General features: G+C 42.6%; 2 protein-coding genes across 4 annotated transcripts in view; one reads left to right on the forward strand and one right to left on the reverse strand.

Annotated features, from left to right (window-relative positions):
- The window catches only part of LOC117282029 (elongation factor-like GTPase 1), a 442,127-nt gene that overhangs the window by 69,876 nt on the left and 354,474 nt on the right, over nt 1–17,777 (forward strand). The gene's annotated exons all lie outside the window — the stretch shown is intronic.
- The window catches only part of LOC111874999, a 94,546-nt gene that overhangs the window by 28,524 nt on the left and 48,245 nt on the right, over nt 1–17,777 (reverse strand). Inside the window, exon 2 of the mRNA XM_023870997.2 lies at nt 2,104–2,226. Within this exon, the coding sequence (XP_023726765.1) occupies nt 2,104–2,226 (123 nt within the window). The remainder of the gene's footprint in view (nt 1–2,103; nt 2,227–17,777) is intronic.

The following is a 17,777-nucleotide window of genomic DNA, read 5'->3' on the forward strand; positions in this document are numbered from 1 at the left end:
TCACCCTCACCTATCATCTGGGGCTGATACAATAGGCCAGAAGTGGCCGCAGTACAAGGGACTTAGTCCCACCCCACTAGCAGTAAAAAAAAATACTGAGCATTCAAGTTCATTTTCTAGTACGAAATATCATAGAGATCTGAAAAAGTCTTGAGCCTGGGCAGAGTAGTCTGTATGAAGACTAAGGTACTGGCTGGAAGACCGATGGATTCGGTTTGCTTTCTTTTTAATGTGTTCTAACGTCAGTATCGAGATTATACAGGGTGTAGCAGGAAGAAAGGTCATAGTATCGGTCATTCTAATCAATAAAGTATATATGCACATGTGTCCTATTCCTAACGGTTTCCGAGATATAGCTATTTCACTGCACTGTTCACTGTACACTGTACAGACAAGCAACACGCCCTGTTCTCACACGAGTTGCAAAGTGCACTGATGTTGACGGTGGAATTTTCGAAAATATATTATACTGATGTCACTTGAACAATGAATGCCGGTATTAGAAACAGTACGTAATATCTCTTATCAACAATTTCGGAACTTTACAGTGAAATAGCTCTATCTCGGAAACCGTTCAGAATAGGACATATATACATACGCGTATACACATTCTTGCTTGGAATGACCGATACTATGACCTCCCGGAATATTGGCCTTTCCTCCTTGAGCATCCTGTATAGTTTCGATGATGACTAATGAATGTGGCACAGCTAGTGGTATGGGAATTGGCAGTGGAAACGGAAATATTTGGAGAAATCCTTCTCCAATGCCCCGTTGTCCACCACATATCTCACATGACGTGACCTAGGATCGAACACGTGCCGCCGACTACCACGCGTGAGCTGAGGGTTCTCTTCTCCGTTGCATCCAGACCGGCCCTAGAGCCCATCCTTTCTCATATCCAGTAGCTACCGGGGTGTTTTCCCCAGAAGTAAAGCTGCCGGTGTGTGAATGTGACCATTCACTTCCATTGCCTTCTTGGTCTGGTGCCTAATTAAGCACAAACACGAATTTACCTTTTACCATTCTGAAAATCTGCAGAATCTGTGAAGACTACGCATATTGTACAGAAGTATCCATAAAGTTCATATCTGTGTTTTGTGCACATCACAAACTGATTTGTCAATCAGTGTCCTTGGATTCGCTGTAGTTGGTCCACTATAACACGTTTTTGTACATTCATTATCTGTTGTGTCCTTTGACAAGAAGTCCTGAGAGCAAATAATCGCCTATTTTCCTTTCATATGGCATGGACCGCATATAAAACAACGCTCCCAACAGTTCAATTGCTGTGTGTTTTTGTTGCCACAGAAACGTGTTCACCGAGCCGTCGCCTAGCAACGGTGGGGGGAATAGACAGTAAAATAATCCCTTAAACCCAGTTTTATTTTTCTAAATACGGAAAGTAGGCTAGAAAAGCCGATCACAGTGGCCGCGCACGAACCGTCTTCACGTGCCCAAACACTGGGATCGTGGGTTCGAACGTCCAAGGATTCCTACCGACCGTGGAAAAGATAAAGAAACTGAATAAAGCGGCCAAGAACCGAAGGGCTGTATAGCCGTAGAGAGAGAGAGAGAGAGAGAGTAGAAAAGTGCAAGTTACTCCTGTTTTCAGNCGTTTACTCTGTGTTCATGTTGTTCTGTGTGTAGGTAGCGGCCTTGTGACGGGCTAGGTCCCCGTCCAAGGAGTCCTACCGACCGTGGAAAAGATAAAGAAACTGAAAAAAGCGGCGAAGGTCCGAAGGGCTATAGAGCCGTAGATAGAGAGAGAGAAAGAGAGTAGAAAAGTGAAAGTTACTCTTGTTTTGAGTAAGTTGCCGTATTTACGCATGTATAGGCCGCACATTTTTTGCCAACAATTCAAGAGGAAAACTGGGGTGCGGCTTATATTCGAAATATTCGAAATCACACTTCAATTAAAAAAAAATATATTCATAATTAGTAATACAGGGTGTAATACTCCTGAAATAATATTCCAAGAAAATTATTTTTTTCTATAATTTCTGTCTGAAAATTGTGCTGCGGCCTGTACACGCACGCGGCTTATACATGCGTAAATACGGTATATAGGGACTTGTGGACACTCTGTGTATGCTACTATACCTGTTGTATGGCACATTCTGGCAGTAGGTATATATGTTGATTATGGGGATAGTAATGGTATCTTGTGGGTTTGGTGAGTCCTGCCGCGGCTGCCGCTGCTCCTCCTGGTATCTTCACAGCCTCCTGAAACACGAAACAATTTGATATCTTGTAATGCGGTTAAGTGACCGGGATTCATAGTCCGTGACTTCATAGAAAGATCACGATACTTCAAAAGCAGTGTCCGTAAGTGTGGATGACATTAGTAAGTGAAAGAATTAACATATCGTCAATTTTTGTGACGCACGTAAGCATGTTTTGCTGTACTGAGTGGAACTGTCTCGTCACCTCCCCCTTCAGTTGGAGTTTACATTTTAATAATTCAATTTAATTCTTCCCCTGACACCAGAACAGTTCCAAATACATGATATAAGAATGACGTGTTCCTTGTGTTAACTAATTAAGCACCGCGCCATGAAAACATATGTGGAGTGGAGGTATAGCTCCACCGTTCTTGACCTCTGCACTAGATGGAGGTGAGCGGTCAGCTTCACGCCCCAACCGCTTTAACCCGATGAAAGAGCCCCGGGTAGCCATTGGTTAGGAGGCTGGGTGGGTCCGGACGCTGTGGAGATGAGAAAAATCAGCCTCCCTGCCGGGAATCGAACCCAGGCCGTCTAAGCCAGTAGTCCGTCGCTATACAGACAGCTATCCCGACTCGTTTTTTTTTTTAATACACTTTATGTGAAGTACTATGTAGAAGAGTGTGGTATTCTGGAGTGTAACGGCGTGTAGTTCTGATTGAAACCGATGTTTCGAAGGAACATACACCTCCATCTTCAGGTTCGAAGAGTATTACAAGGAAGAAGCAGAAGTGGGCGGCAATCTGAGCAGTATATGCCGTTTTGTCGCCTTTCTTGCTCTTCGAGCTCGGAGACAGGCCACATGTTCCGCCGAAACGTTGGGCTCTGTTCGAACTACACTGCATTAGAACCCAGAAGACTCTTAGCTCTTCGCCGTGACACCAATGAGAACCTCAAATCCGTCGTAATTTTGTGTTAATAAGTATATCTGCTTAAAATAATTACATGTTATATGGAATTGGAAAAATGAACTTCAGAATTGTTACGGTCTGTAGTTTCGTTTAACGTGACTAGTGTCACGTGGTGGTAAGATGAGCAGGAACGTATATTTAGTGCATGAAAGACCGGAACATGCAAAGTGTCATTTATCGTTAAACATCGTCCAGTATCACAAAACAGGACATTGTATAATGTCCAGATGGTCAGTAATTGTATTAATATGCCAGTGTCACAAACTTTTAGATGTTATTTATCGTTGTACGGTTCTGTTTTAATTAGAATTCTAGTTATAAATTTCTTATAAACCCAGGAATTAATATAACTTGTCCGAGTTCAAGTCCCGGTATAGTCAAGAATTTTCTCCACATCGTCCAGACTGGCTCTGGGGCCCACCCAGCCTCATATCCAAGCGTTATTGGGGCTTCTTTCCTCGGTGTTAAATCGGCCGGTGCGTGAAGCTGATTATTCACTTCCATCTAGTGAGGTCAAGAAAATAAATTTTCTATACATCCACTCCCCCATAAGTCATCATGGCATAGTGCTTAATTAGTTAAGCACAAGGAAAACTTCACTTTTTTAAGGACGAACAGGTGGACAGGACCTCCACATAAAACGTTCGTCTTCTTAGGAACAATACTGGTTCAGGATAGTGCCCAGTGACAAGCACGTATGAACATGATAATGAACCTTCTGCTTACATAAAAGAGAAACTTTCATGACAGGCTGAGGAACTATCAGCTTCTCAAGATGTACTCCGTGCACGTATGCACAGGCATGTCATAGAGCTTTTGCCGATTGGGCCTAAAGGCGCTGCTGTTTATATCAGCGGGATATTTTGAACACGGTAATGAACCTTAAGGTTTCATAAAACGTGGGAAATGTATGGACTGCGACTTTAACTTTCTGATAACAACTCACTTTCAGGGAAGTGGATAACTTTAATATTAATTCTGTGTGCGTTTTAGTGCCGGCAAATTAGTATCGGAATATCCAAAATTCAGTTACTCCCTGACATAAAGGGAACAACAGGGTCCTGAGGAAAATGTTTAGATCAAAGAGGGATGAAATGATAACAGGCTGGAGAAAACTACGTATATGATGAGGGGCTTCATAACTTGTACTGTTCGCCAAATGTAATTATCAAGTGAAGGAGGATGAGATGGACAGGGCATGTAACATGCGTGGGAGAGGAATGCACACAAGGCCTTTGTGGGAAAGCCGAAGGAAATAGGCCAAGAAACTTAGTTGTACGTGGGCAAATAATATTAAAATGGATCCTAGAGAAATAAGATGGAGTGGTACTGACTGCTGAAGATAGGGACCAGTATAGGGCTCTTGTGGACACAGTAATGAACCTTCCGGTCCCACAAAATATTGGTAAATTCTTGAGAAGCTGGGAGACTGGAGGCTTCTCAAGAAGGGCTCAACGCCATAGAATTTATTAGTTAATCATAATGTGACGTGCTGCCTGAAAGCCGGACTATAAGACATCCATCGCTACGCAACGGGCAATGAGAAAGCATGCTACCTAGGAAACCGCTTGAAGAACAGGAGAACCTAACACTGAGCTAGGATTATCTGAGCAACGAATTGTTTGAGGCAGTAAAAATGTATTCCCACGGCAACAGGAGATTCGTTTTGCACAGCAGCAGGCGAAACCAAACCCTTCGGCAAGGTGTTCCCTATTCAGCCCGAGTGCAGGCTATAAGAGTCATATCCGACGAGAGCTAAGGACAGTTGAGGTCGGAGCGGAGCAGAAGACGCTTCACCGAGACTAGCGGTGCGATAGTGTGTAACATTGAAGAGGGAACGTCCGAAGACGTTATAAGTGCAAATAATTGTATTTGTGAATGTAAAAAGTGACTGTCCAATAAATATATTCGCCAAATCCGAGACCCACACACTTTCTTGTCGCGTTGCCTAGGAAACACGCGACAGTATGTAAAGTTTAGAATTTACACAGTAGAACACATTTCTCGGTAATTGCAAATGTTACATAGTGACTGATGTAGACAAGAGGAATTTTTATTCATCGTATGGACCCATCCCACATGAAATGCCTTTGTCATGAATTCAGTACTGAAATTACTGTAATTTGACGAAGCTGTTTGAAGTTCTTTGTCTAGTATGTAATAAAAATACTTAATCTCTTGTAAAAGTCAGAATTTGTATGTCATCGCACGATGCAGAGGGCACTTCATTCTGCATCCATGTAATCTCGTTCCCTTTCCAGGATGTTCATGATATCATTTAGAGAAAGTCGTTTATATCCGTGACTGTACATTCTGAGCAGATGAGACTACGTTCGTGCGATTTTGCTGTCCGGAGAAGTACTGCAGGACTGTTACATACAGTGTTGTTATCACGACCATACACTTTTATTTATTTATTTGTGGGTTATTTAACGACGCTGCCAGCATCTCAGATTATATGGCAGACGTTTGACGAACTGTGGCTCGCGAGCCGCATACTGCTCGCGAATAAACGAATAGTAAACCTCTCTTTTATAACTGGATTGATTATAAAGAACCTACTGCATGGAAAACATATTTAAAAACTTTGTCGTGTGGTATTCAACACGTGGCGCGTGTGCCATACATGGCATTTTGTGACATAAAAGTGGCACTGATATACTGTGAGGGCACGCGGTAGCGTAGTGAGTTGAGAGGCTATGCTACAAGCTGAAAGGTCGCGGGTTCAGATCGCAATGAGGTCATTGGATTTTTTTTTTTCAATTACCCTAATCCTTCCAGCCGCACTATGGCCCTGGGGTCGACTCAGCCTCTAACAGAAATGAGTACCAGGAATTANTTCTTGGGGAGTAAAGCGCGGCCGGCGCGTAAGGCTGACAACCTTACCGCCATCTTTGAGCCGATTGTCTAGATAATGTGGGATCCTCAACGTCTCACAGCCCTATGGGCCTTCCCGACCTGGTACAGGGATGCCTTTACTTTTTACTTTACTTTACTGAAATACTTTTCAAAACAAATGTATTATTTTAATTTTAAGTATTTTCGTAGTTTGACTTAAAGAAGACATATTACCACACTTGATCCAGTGGTACAAAGTATGTTTGGCCCAAAGAAACAGCGCATGATATGAATGAAGATGAACACCACTGACCTAAGCCACGAAGTCCATGTCCGTTTGCGGCTCTCTAACTTTTGAAAGTTATCATATGCGACGATATGTAGTTAGCTTGGACACCCCTGTTATATTGCTTGTGACTGCAGAATAGTCAGTCAATATTGATTTGATTTGTGGTACTCTGGCCGCCAACTTAACAACAGAAAAAGAAATCAATCTTATTGTTTAAATTGGTTGTATTTAATAACTGATGCATGTTTCGATCCATATTTAGGACCATCCTCAGGCAGTTTCATTAAATACGTCTCACGTTATTGAAATATCCTAATACGGACCCATATTAGTGTTAATCATTATAATCCTATAATATATGTAATTGTCACTAAAATTATAACAAATTTAAAAATTGTCTCCTCGTTACTATGTAAAATTCTATATTGTCTGTTCTCATATTGCAGGCGGTGTTTATCATCCGGGGTTCGCTGTTGTGTTTATATGTTTTTGCTGCTATTCATGCATAATATTAGTTTTTCAAACTTTATGTATGTATTCTTCTTGTCTGACCGCCTCTGTGGTCTGGCTACAGGTTCAGAAGTCCCGGGTTCGATTCCCGGCGCTACCAGATTTTCTGAGAAATAGTAGGTCTGGAACGGGGCCCACTCAGCCTCCTGAGGATAATGAGGTGCTATTTCAAGGAAACAGAGGCTCCGGTCTAGGAAACCGAAATTAACGGCCGTGTGGATTCGTTGAGCTGACCACGCGACACCCTCTATCTCCTAAAGTTGGCACTAACTCCGCCGACAAGCGGCGGTCGCTCGGTCGGTATAGTTTGCTTGCAGACTACAGGCCACGGAGTTTGTTTTTGTTTTGTTTTTATTCTTCTTGTCTTCTTGAATATGACGTTGTGATTGAGTTCTTTCTCTTTAGAGTGTGTTGTGTACTTCGTGTCCTGTGCGTATTTTTTTTTTGTATTCCCGCTCCTGGTATGAGTGCATGATGCAGACAATGACATAAGGAGTTGGATAGGCTGTGAAAGCAACCAAACCTAGACTAATGTGAGATACACGTACTGTCCCAAAATTTGCTTGGACGGACAGAGGGATACACGGACACCGCTATCAATATAGTCGGTCTCTCGTCCGTAATTCGGACAGCATTAAGATCTGCATTGCGGTGTTTTGGGTTATGAAACTATGTAGCCTGGTAGGTAATAATGTACGTATCGGAGGAGCCTGCTGCTTCCAGGTTGAAAGTCTCGCAGTATGGCCGTTTTACTCCTACTTGCAATTCGCGCCATATAGAGAAGTGTCTTATAAGGACTTTTACATTTTGTGTTTTGCCATGTTTGGTAGAAGGAGCTTTCTGGTTTGTACTACAAAGCAAAGAACATTGCATCCAAAATTTCGTGACATTCTAATGAGTAACTGAACTTGACTCAAGGAAACAGTGCCTTCTTGAGTAGGCAAATGTTACTAAGCTATTCAGGAAGTTCCCTGCCCGTGTATGCAACCCAAACGTTCATTACGGATTTAATAAGAATGGGCTACATGAGTCCACGCTCTCGAACTTTTTTCTTTCTGATCCAGTTTGATTACCCCAGTATATGCCTAAGTTTCCCATAATAGTAGCCCGAATTTAAAGAAAAGTTTTTATTTTCAAGTACCGCTTCTTCTAAAAGTGGGGTCGTACTATTTTCAGGCACTTAAGAATGGGTTTGAAGAAGATGATTATGAAGAATAGCCCTCAGAACTAATCGACATATTCAGTTTTGTTCAACTTTTTTCTCCCCCTGATGTGCTCATTGGGAAAATAGGGGGTCGCCTGAAAATACCGTTTCTAGTCTTTGAACATACTGAGATCCATTTTAGTTTATTTATCGAGTAATAAAAGTTAACAGAGAGACGTTCTTCATGAGCAAGAACCACAAATAAGTCAATAAAAATGTAATTACTTACGTTTTAGTGACCATCATAGTAACACATGTCTCCTATTGCGCAGAATCTCATTAAATCTTACTGCATGTTCCCGTTTAGCGCTACGATTTCATCGAAGCGAGAAGGGATGGACATGTTGTACATAAATGAGACTTTCATGTGTACAGAAGATTTCACTTAAGCTAACAAAATAAGCGCTGTAAAATTAACTAACCATTTATATCACCAGACATTCTTTTGGAAGTCTGAAAGAAGTGTTCAACTTTGCGTAATAAAATAATTAGAAATTTAATAAAGTTATTAACGTGCCTATAGAAAACGAATCTGCCATTATTGTTATATTGCCGTGGAAACATGCTTGTTTGCGGAGCCGTTACTTAGCAGTGGCTGATGTTTAGTTTGTTTCGCGGTCGTTGCCTAGCAACGTGTATTCCCACCACATTACAGTCGGCTTATACATGATGCGCACCAGAGCAGAGCGTGAGGAAAACTTAGGGATTGATGCTACCTCCATTTCTTTCCTTTATCGTTCCAACATTTTCTTTTTTGTCGGAAGAGATTTTGCATTCTTACTACTAGCCAAGCAGAGGGATTCGCATCTTTTTAAAAGTGAGCGAAACTCTAAAAAACATTTTATATTACGCCGATATTACTCTTATTTTTGGGCGGGAANTTTTTAAAATGAGCGAAACTCTAAAATGCTCGTATGCTTTGTCCTTGCCCCTTAATTAATAATCACGTTGTATTGATACGTACAGAGCACCACAACGAATCCCCATATATTTATAACGCTAGTATTTAAACATTTTATATTACGCCGATATTACTCTTATTTTTGGGCGGGAAGTTCCCCACCCATCGGAAGGCTATCGCAACCCAAGTTCGATTCGCGACCCCAGGTTAGGTAACCGCTTTCGTGTATATTCATACAAGATGATGGGTTATCAAGCGAACTTCCGTTGTGACCCTACACCCGGTCTGTAAGCGAGACCGTTATTGCTAATCTGATCGTTATGACGTGTTTGTACTGAGACCACAGAAGAAGCATAAAAACTTGAGACGCTTGGTTGCGTCTTCTTTCTGTGGTTTCAGTAGGCCTATAGGAGACATACCGCACTGGTATTACTTGTACAAGGAGCACTTGACCGGTGTAGTTTTAAATATATAATGTTGTTATGGCTGGTATAGCGAAGTTGTACGGGCGGGGTTCGATTTCCAGCAGGGACACATATGTTTCCGCTCCACAGCGTCCAGACCGGCTCTGGGCCCACCCAGCCTCCTATCCAATGTGTAAAGGGGGTAATTCGGCCGGAGCGTGAAGCTGAGCTCTCACCACCTAGTGTCGAGGTCCAGAATGGTGGAGCTATAACTCCACTCCTCATACGTTTTCATGGTATGGCGCTTAATTAATTAAGCACAAGGTGAACTTGACCTTTAACAGAAACATCGAGTGATAGAATACACGGAGGCAAGGACAGTGCTTAACACTGAAATGTAAAATGGAAATGAGTCTTGAAAATTCAACAGTTGCCCGCCACTAAACAGTGACGCAACATTTTGTGGCACCCGCAAGTTCATTACCGTGTTCACTGGAGACCGCCAATGGTTCCTATCTTGAGCCAGATGAACCTACTCCATACCGCTCCATTCTGTTTCTCTAAGTAATATTATCCACCCATATACGTCTAGGTCTTCATACATATTTATTTCCTCCTTCCTCTCCCGTGCGTGGTACATGCCCTGCCCATCTCATCCCCCTTGTCAGGATCATTCTAATAACATTTGGCGAAGGAAACAAGTTATGAAGCTCTTCATTATTCAGTTGTCTCTATCTTCCTATTATTTTATCTCTCTTACATCCACATATTCCCCTCAGCAGCCTTAGTCTGTATTCTTCCCCTATTACGAGATACCAAGTTTTATAGAGCAGACGAGAAGACAGAATTTTCTGAATTGAATAGTAGCAAGCATTACTCGAAGTGAATTTGCTCTTATTTCCTTCATAGATCAAATTTTGATTTGTTGTCGTTCATAAATATTTGAACTTCTGAAGAAATGTTCAGCTCCATGAAGTTAGTTTACCTGAGTGTGGTAATATGTAGAAAGGAATGTGCTTTCACGAATAATTCCAGTTACCAGTAGTATCGGATAGAAACTTAGTCCTCTCGTTTTGTTGGAAGTTGCACGTACTGTGGCTCAAACAGCGGTGATGTAGCGGTTGCTATATGCTCATGGTATAGGAATTTTCCCACGTGTCCGAGAGGATTGCCCTCCTGAAGGCCGCTGCACTGAAGGCCGCTTCTAAACGCGGAAGAACTTGCCTCGAAGTCACGCCCGAGTGCTTCCTAGTCATCTATTGTGTCTTGTCTCCGATACTTCTGGTTGCTTCCATGCTTCTGCTGCTGTCACGATATCTGAGGTCAAACTCTCGCCCACAGTTGACACAGTATTATAACACTTCCAGCTAAAGCCATCCTAAGGTCTTAGAGACGAAACTATTAATGTCATACAATTACTGACTTTTTGGACATTATGCATCGTCCTGTTTTTCCTAAAATAGGCTAATACGTTGTCCATGCTGTCTGTGTATCTCTGCATCCCCCCCCCCATTAACTTCTGAACGCCTGAACCAGTCTCTATGAAACTTGATGTGTGTATCATCGCACCTGAACCCATCTGTTCGGCGTATTTCATAAATCCCTTTCATCAGTCTGTGTCTGTATGTGCACCCCTCCTATCGTTGCTAAGCAGCGGCTCGGTACACACGTTCCCGCTGCAACGAATGCACGCAACAGTAGAAGAATTGTCGGACTCACATGTCTGTGTAACCCCCTATCGTTGCTATGTAACAACTCGGTGAAGAAGTTCCCGCTGCAACGAAGAATTGTTGGAGGCGTCGATTTGCATGCTGTCCCTGTCATATCAAAGGAAATTATAGGATTAGTTCTTCGCATAACTTCTTGATTTACTCATGTTTAAAGAACATTTTGGAAACTGGACTTCATCCCCGTCCTCGGGTAGAAACTTCAGTTGGGCCCAATCGACAGAACTAGTCCCTATCTCCGGACACAGACACAATACAAGACAGGATATGTAAGCCAAACACAACATAAAACCAGCGGGTGTTAAGGCAAACATTACAAAATCCATATGATGTTATGTTTTTTATAAAAGTAACATGAGGCTGGAAAAAGTTACATAATTAAGAGCTTCATCAAATTCTGTCTTGGTGGTCAAATGAAGGAGGAGATGTGGGCGTGACACGGATCACGAATGAGTACAGAAAATGTTGAAAATCTTGAAAGGAAAATAACCATATGAATGATCGATGCGAAGTTATGAAGATAATCTTAAAATGAATCTTATTGAAATGTGATTTGTTATGTGAATTCCATTCGTCTACTTTATGATAAGGTCCATTTGTGGGCTTTCGTGAAAATGGCAATGAACCACTCCTTTTAAAATGGAAGAACATTCATTAGCTGAACCGGGTACGTCATATTGTGACATGACGCCCGAAAGACGGAATAGTTCATTGCTAGTCAACGGCTCGGTAAACAGGTTTCTGCGGAAATGAGCATGCAAGCAACAGTAGAATAATCCTTTTTTAAGCAACGGATCGGTAAACACAAAACAAGAAGGATGTTGCTGGACACGCTGTTTTCTATTCGGCCCGTGCAAAGTGGTTATAAAGAAGAGTACAGTTGAGAATAGTCGAGTTCCAGAGTTCCAGAATTCCACGTGAGCAGTAGTGGAGAGTCGAACTCTGCGAAGATAAGTGACAAGAGATGACAGTTGCAGCAGAGAATTGGATTGAGAGTTCCAGAGGCGGCAGTTGGCAGATGATGGAGCAGTCGAGAGAGTTCAGTTGAGACTTGAAAGTCCGGCAGTGGAGAGAAGTCTGTATGTGCTGTGGTACAGTGATATTTGGAGTGTGTGGTTCAGTGAGACTGGTATAGTTCCTGTGTTAAAATCCGTTACCAGGATACGACTAGTGAAGACAGAACATTAATGTGTGTGTAACGGTGAACTGTAAAGCGTGTAGGTCAATGATAGCGCTGTAATTGCTTGTAGTTCCGAGTGGTGTGTGTGAGATGTCAATAAATCCAATCACCAGTTCAAATCCCGTCTAATTGTCACACACCTAAATTCGTGACAGTATGTTTAGGGTACTCTGCAGAAACAGAGCTCTGTGTAAGTGAATGTCGAAACGACGTATGAATACCCGGAGCCTGTTAACATAATATTAATATCTAGTAATTTTCTAATATACTCAAGTTTCTGGCTGATTTGATGTCGGATGAACTGTTGTCGAATTCGAGTGTCTGTCCGGTGTTTGTTATTCAAATAAGGATTGCTGAATGTACCCCTGGAATAAAGGATGAGGGTCCCTAACTTTTTGTGTTCTTTTCTTCACTCTTTTCCTCACTGTTGTAGTACTCTGATGAAAGTTAAATATGGCTAATCGAATAGTAGGAGAGGAATGTAAACTAGTGACTGCAACGTGTTTTAAGTGTTCTTGGACTAAGGTGCCTGTAATGCCTTCGTATTGATCCTCATCTAAAGGCGCGTCCACATTACTCATGTGACTCGCTATGCTCACGAGTAATGTGGACGATATGACAAGTCACGAGACAAGTAAATTTTAAATTTTTAATTTAAAAACTATAGTCAATAAATTAAAATACGACTGCAGCCTATACACACTACGAGTAAATATAGTAAATACGTATACTAATATACGGATCCTCACGCGCCGAAGCCTGGCGAGCAACTGAAGTAGTGTGGACGAAGATTTACGGGCACAAGTAAAAGCCAGACGAGTTTCCCGACGAGCACAAGCCTGGCGAGCACGAGCACGCAAATAATGTGGACGCGCCTTAATATATCTCACTTGATAGTTTAGGTTATCACGACGGTGGAATATGACACCGTATAGTCCGGCGGACGTTTCCTGACTCTTTTCTACTTTGTTAGTTAACGACTCCGTCAGTATCGAGACTTTTATAGTCTTGGTGATAAACTCCGTGGCCTGTAGTCCGCAAGCGACGGCCGCTTGTCGGCGAATTTACTGCCAACGTGATAAGATGATTAATTAATTTGGAACAGTTAGTGGAATGAGAATTATTAGGGTAAACTTAAATGCTCTGAGAATCTGCCCCAGTGCTACTTTTGTTTTTCTGCCTTGGCACTACAGCCCCAGTAGGCCTAGGCCTACCTCCATGAACTTCTACGTTCACTTCGGTTTTTCTAGATATTACACATTCGGTAGGACTCCTTGGGTGGGTGATCAGCTCGTCATAAACACAGAAAAACGCACACACACAAACTAAACATCCATGCCTTGAGTGGGATTCCAACCCACGATCCCGGCTTCCGAGCGAGCGAAGACAGTGCATGCCTTAAACCGCTCGGCTACCGTGACCGGCTCATTGCTACTTTGCCCACTACAAATCCCAAATGACAGCGTGGGATGGAATTCGGACCGCCGCGGTGGGAAGTCGGTTACCAACCGCCTCGACTATCGCTCGGAATTTTCTGCTGCTTCATAGGAATATATTACCTCCATCTTCAATGTAAAAGAGTAAGCTGAACATTGAAGGAAACTGACGTAACTGTATCTAAAATATCTATGGGGGTGTGACATCATCAGATAGTGACGTAAATATTTAGGACATTGTTAGAAGCTTACTGTGCCCTATTTTCTGTATACAATGGGAAACAGAATCGGCATACTGGAGATCTTGTTGAACACAAGCTTTTCTTCTGTAGTGCCAAGGTACAGATTGGTGGAGCTATACCTCCACTCTGCCATACGTTTTCAAAACGCAGTGACAAATTTACGTTTTACCTTTAGTGTTGCCTGCACAAGGTGTGACGGACTCCCAAGGACGTTGTCCTGGGCGATGTCTGTACCCCCCCTCCCCCCGGGCCTGACTTATTCTGTCCTGTAGACTGGGGCAGTATGTACCTCCGAAATACCATTAAACTTCTACCAGACTACACGCGTTACACCTCAGAAGGGATATTGAAGGTCACATTTGCTTTATATATAATGATTACATTTTGCTGTCTGTACGAAATTTAATAAGAATTGTTCAACTTGCGCATTTCCTATACTACTGCTTCCTGGGTCATATTAATTTGTGGCTTTTCTCAACTGCAGCCAGTGAATTGTGGTAACAGCAAGAAAATGCCTTGCCTGTCCCCCAGAGGCAAGTCCTTGGCCCGGTAGCATTATGCTGAAATGAGTATTCCACTTGTGCCGCTCCTCAGCAGAACTCTTCCTCTTAAAAAAAAAAAAAAAAAGAGGAAAGAAACAGATGGTTCTTCACAGCCTTGAATCTTCCCACTGTACGGTTATATGGTTTGGATAGTTTAAGTAAAGATTTGCATATCTTTAGACTGTTCTTGTTGACTCAACGTTCATTAGGTCATAATTCATTACACGCCGTGTGTTACTTTTTTTTTTTCCTTGGCACTACAGCCCCACTGGGCCTAGGCTTACCACCAAGAACTTCTCCGTTCACTTCGGTTTTTCTAGATCTTACACATTCGGTAGAACTCTTTGGGCGGGTGAGCAGCTCGTCGCAAGGCCTCTACCTGTACACAAACACAGAAAAACGTACACACACACAAACTAAACATCCATGACCTGAGTGGGATTCAAACCCACGATCCCGGTTTCCAAGCGAGCGAAGACAGTACATGGCGTGTATTACTTTACGATATAAAAATGCCTTTTTGTCAGAGGCCTACGTTTAACCAAGCAAACTGAACTGTCTAATTAAGTAGCCACATAGTAGGGACTGTCGATCGCAGTGGCATCTAAGGCATGGAATTTCTTCGCCCGTTCAAACACTGGATCATGGGTTCGAATCCAACTCGATTGCTGGAAGGCTGTGTGCTTTTATTCTGTGTTTGTGCTGTCATATGTAGGTAGCGGCCTTGCGGCGGGCTGATCCCCCGTCCGAGGAATCATACCGACTGCCTACAAGATTAGGAAACTGAATGAAACGGAGATAACGGATGCCCTGTGCTCCAGAGAGAGCAGCAAGAATTAATAATAGTAGAGATACTCGTGTACAGTCTTCCTGAAGCAGTTTGTGGTTTTCAGCTAATCAAGAATTTTCCAATTTTGTTGAATCTTAAGACTGATCACCGTGTTCACGAAGTCTCATTAGATCGTACCTCAAACCATCTGAATCGCCCTTATCTACGCAGTCTGTATTTGTGAGTTCCAGATTCGACTGGGACTGAGAAATACCACGAAATATTTCAGTTTGGCTGAATTACTGTACAAAGTTCCGAACACGGTACGTACTCCCAGAATACAAGTAAGGGATTTGCTGCTGGGTCATCATGGTACATACCTCACAAATACAGTCTGTTTGAGCCTGCTTACCTTTTTTGAAAACAAAAAAGTAGGGTTATGCGATCACCATGTTGTCTGTGTGTGTGTGTGTGTGTATATCCTTCCTTATCAACTGAATCCATCTTTACGGAACTTGTTCTGTCATCTGATACTTTAATATTTGTATTATATTCTTTGATATTGAACACTGGTCTTAGTACACACTTAGAGAATTCGTTTGTTTGCCATGGCGACGCTGAATTCCGTAACAAGATAGCCTCGTATACGACGGATCGGGAAGTGTCTGTTATAATTTTTTTATGGGGTGAGACTGAGTCCACTTGGTACTGCGACCACTGTTTGGCCTATTGTACCAGCCCAAGGTCATGACTGTGGAGCAATTGGTGGAATGCGGATTGGCAAGGGAAACCAAGTACTCGGAGAGAGTGTCACTTTGTCCACCACGAATCCCACATGACCTGACCCGGGCTTGAACCAGGCCGCCGAGGTGGGAAGCCGGAGACTAACCGCCTGTATGGCACTTCCTCTCTGTTATCAAATCCTTTTACTCTTCTGGTTAGTTTTTTTTTTTCGTTTCTGTTGAGATGCGAAATCGTGTAGAGCTTTCTGTTGTGTTAGTTCTTAAACAGTTAGAAGGAACAGGAAGTGCGTGAACTGGCGAAGGGACGTAAACGTGTCGCATCTGTTGAGAATTTGTCGTGTGGTATGGAAGACAACAACAAGAAATCCGAGCAAAAGTGTGCGACGTTTAGCATGACGGATTGGGGTCTCAACCAGCAATTCATAGAAAATCTGTCGTGATGACTTGACTTTGTTTCCGTACAAAATGTAGCTGAGTCAGCCATTGTCGGCAGATGAAATACCGAAACTTGACGCTTTTGCAATGGAATGTGGAGCTTTACTGGCAGACAGCCATGGTATTATGACTGTCACATGGTTCTGCAATGAAACACTTCCATTTTCATTAGATTAGCGAGTATGCGGTCCGTTCAGAAAGTTTCGCAACTATTATTCTATAATTTTTAGAATATGCCTGCAACTGAATGAGCTTTTTCGCTTTCAAAATACTCCCCTTCTGCATTGATGCATCGCTTTCAACGTCGTTGACACTTTTGGAAACAGCCCTGGTACACCTTTTTCGGGATAGCGCGTAGCTCCGTCTGCGATATTTCCGTAATCTCTTGAACCTTCTGAAATCGCCCTTTCAAAGTGGATTTCAATTTGGGAAATAAGCAAAAGTCTGCCGGAGCAGGGTGGCCGAAGAAGCACAGTTGTGTTCGTGTTGGCCAAAAAGTTATGGGTCAGTAGCAATACGTGAGCTGGCGCATTTTCTTGATGCAGGAACCAGGAGTTGTTTCTCCACAACCGAGGTCTTTTTCTCCTGACATTTTCTCTTAGACATTTCAGCAGTTCGAGATAATACCAGCGGTTCTCCGTTTGTCCCTGACGTAAGAATTCACGATGCACAACGCCCTCGATGTCAAAAGAAACCGTGAACATGACTTTCATGTTTCTACCTGACCCGCCGCGCCTTTTTCGGTCTCGGCGAATTTTTCCAACCCATTATGAAGACTACATTTCCATTTACACATCGTATCCATAAACCAATTTTTCACCGCCGGTTATAATTCTTTTCAGAAAGTTTTCGTCGTTAACGCGATCGAATAGTTCCTGACAGATGGCATCACGATTGTCTGTCTGATCATGTGGCAGAAGTCGTGGGAAAACTTTGAAACTACCCCCGATGCATTTCTTTCTTCTTCTTCTTCTTCTTCTTCTTCTTCTTCTTCTTTTGTCGTATGAATGTCATGACGTGAGCCTATCGATATGTTGCACTCTTCTGCTGTTTCCCGCAATGTCAAACAATGATTAGAACACACGATTTCACGAACTTGCACAACATCAGCATCGTCACATGACGTTGAGGGTCGTCCCAAACGCGGCTCATCATGTGATGGCTGCCGAACGTCATTAAATCGCCTGAACCATTCATAACATCGTGTACCGCTTGTGCACTGATCACCATAAACGTTTTTCATCATATCATGAGTCTCCGTTAACGTTTTCCTTAGCTAGAAGCAAAATTTAATGTCAATGCGCCACTTATGAATATCAGCCATCTCGAATATCGCAAGACACACTCTACACGCACTTGAACAAATAGCTCTAGGGCGATGACTAACCATAACAGGATGACTCAGCAAACAGGATGATAAC

Source organism: Cryptotermes secundus, unplaced genomic scaffold, assembly GCF_002891405.2.
Source record: "Cryptotermes secundus unplaced genomic scaffold, Csec_1.0 scaffold321, whole genome shotgun sequence".
NCBI lineage: Eukaryota > Metazoa > Arthropoda > Insecta > Blattodea > Kalotermitidae > Cryptotermes > Cryptotermes secundus.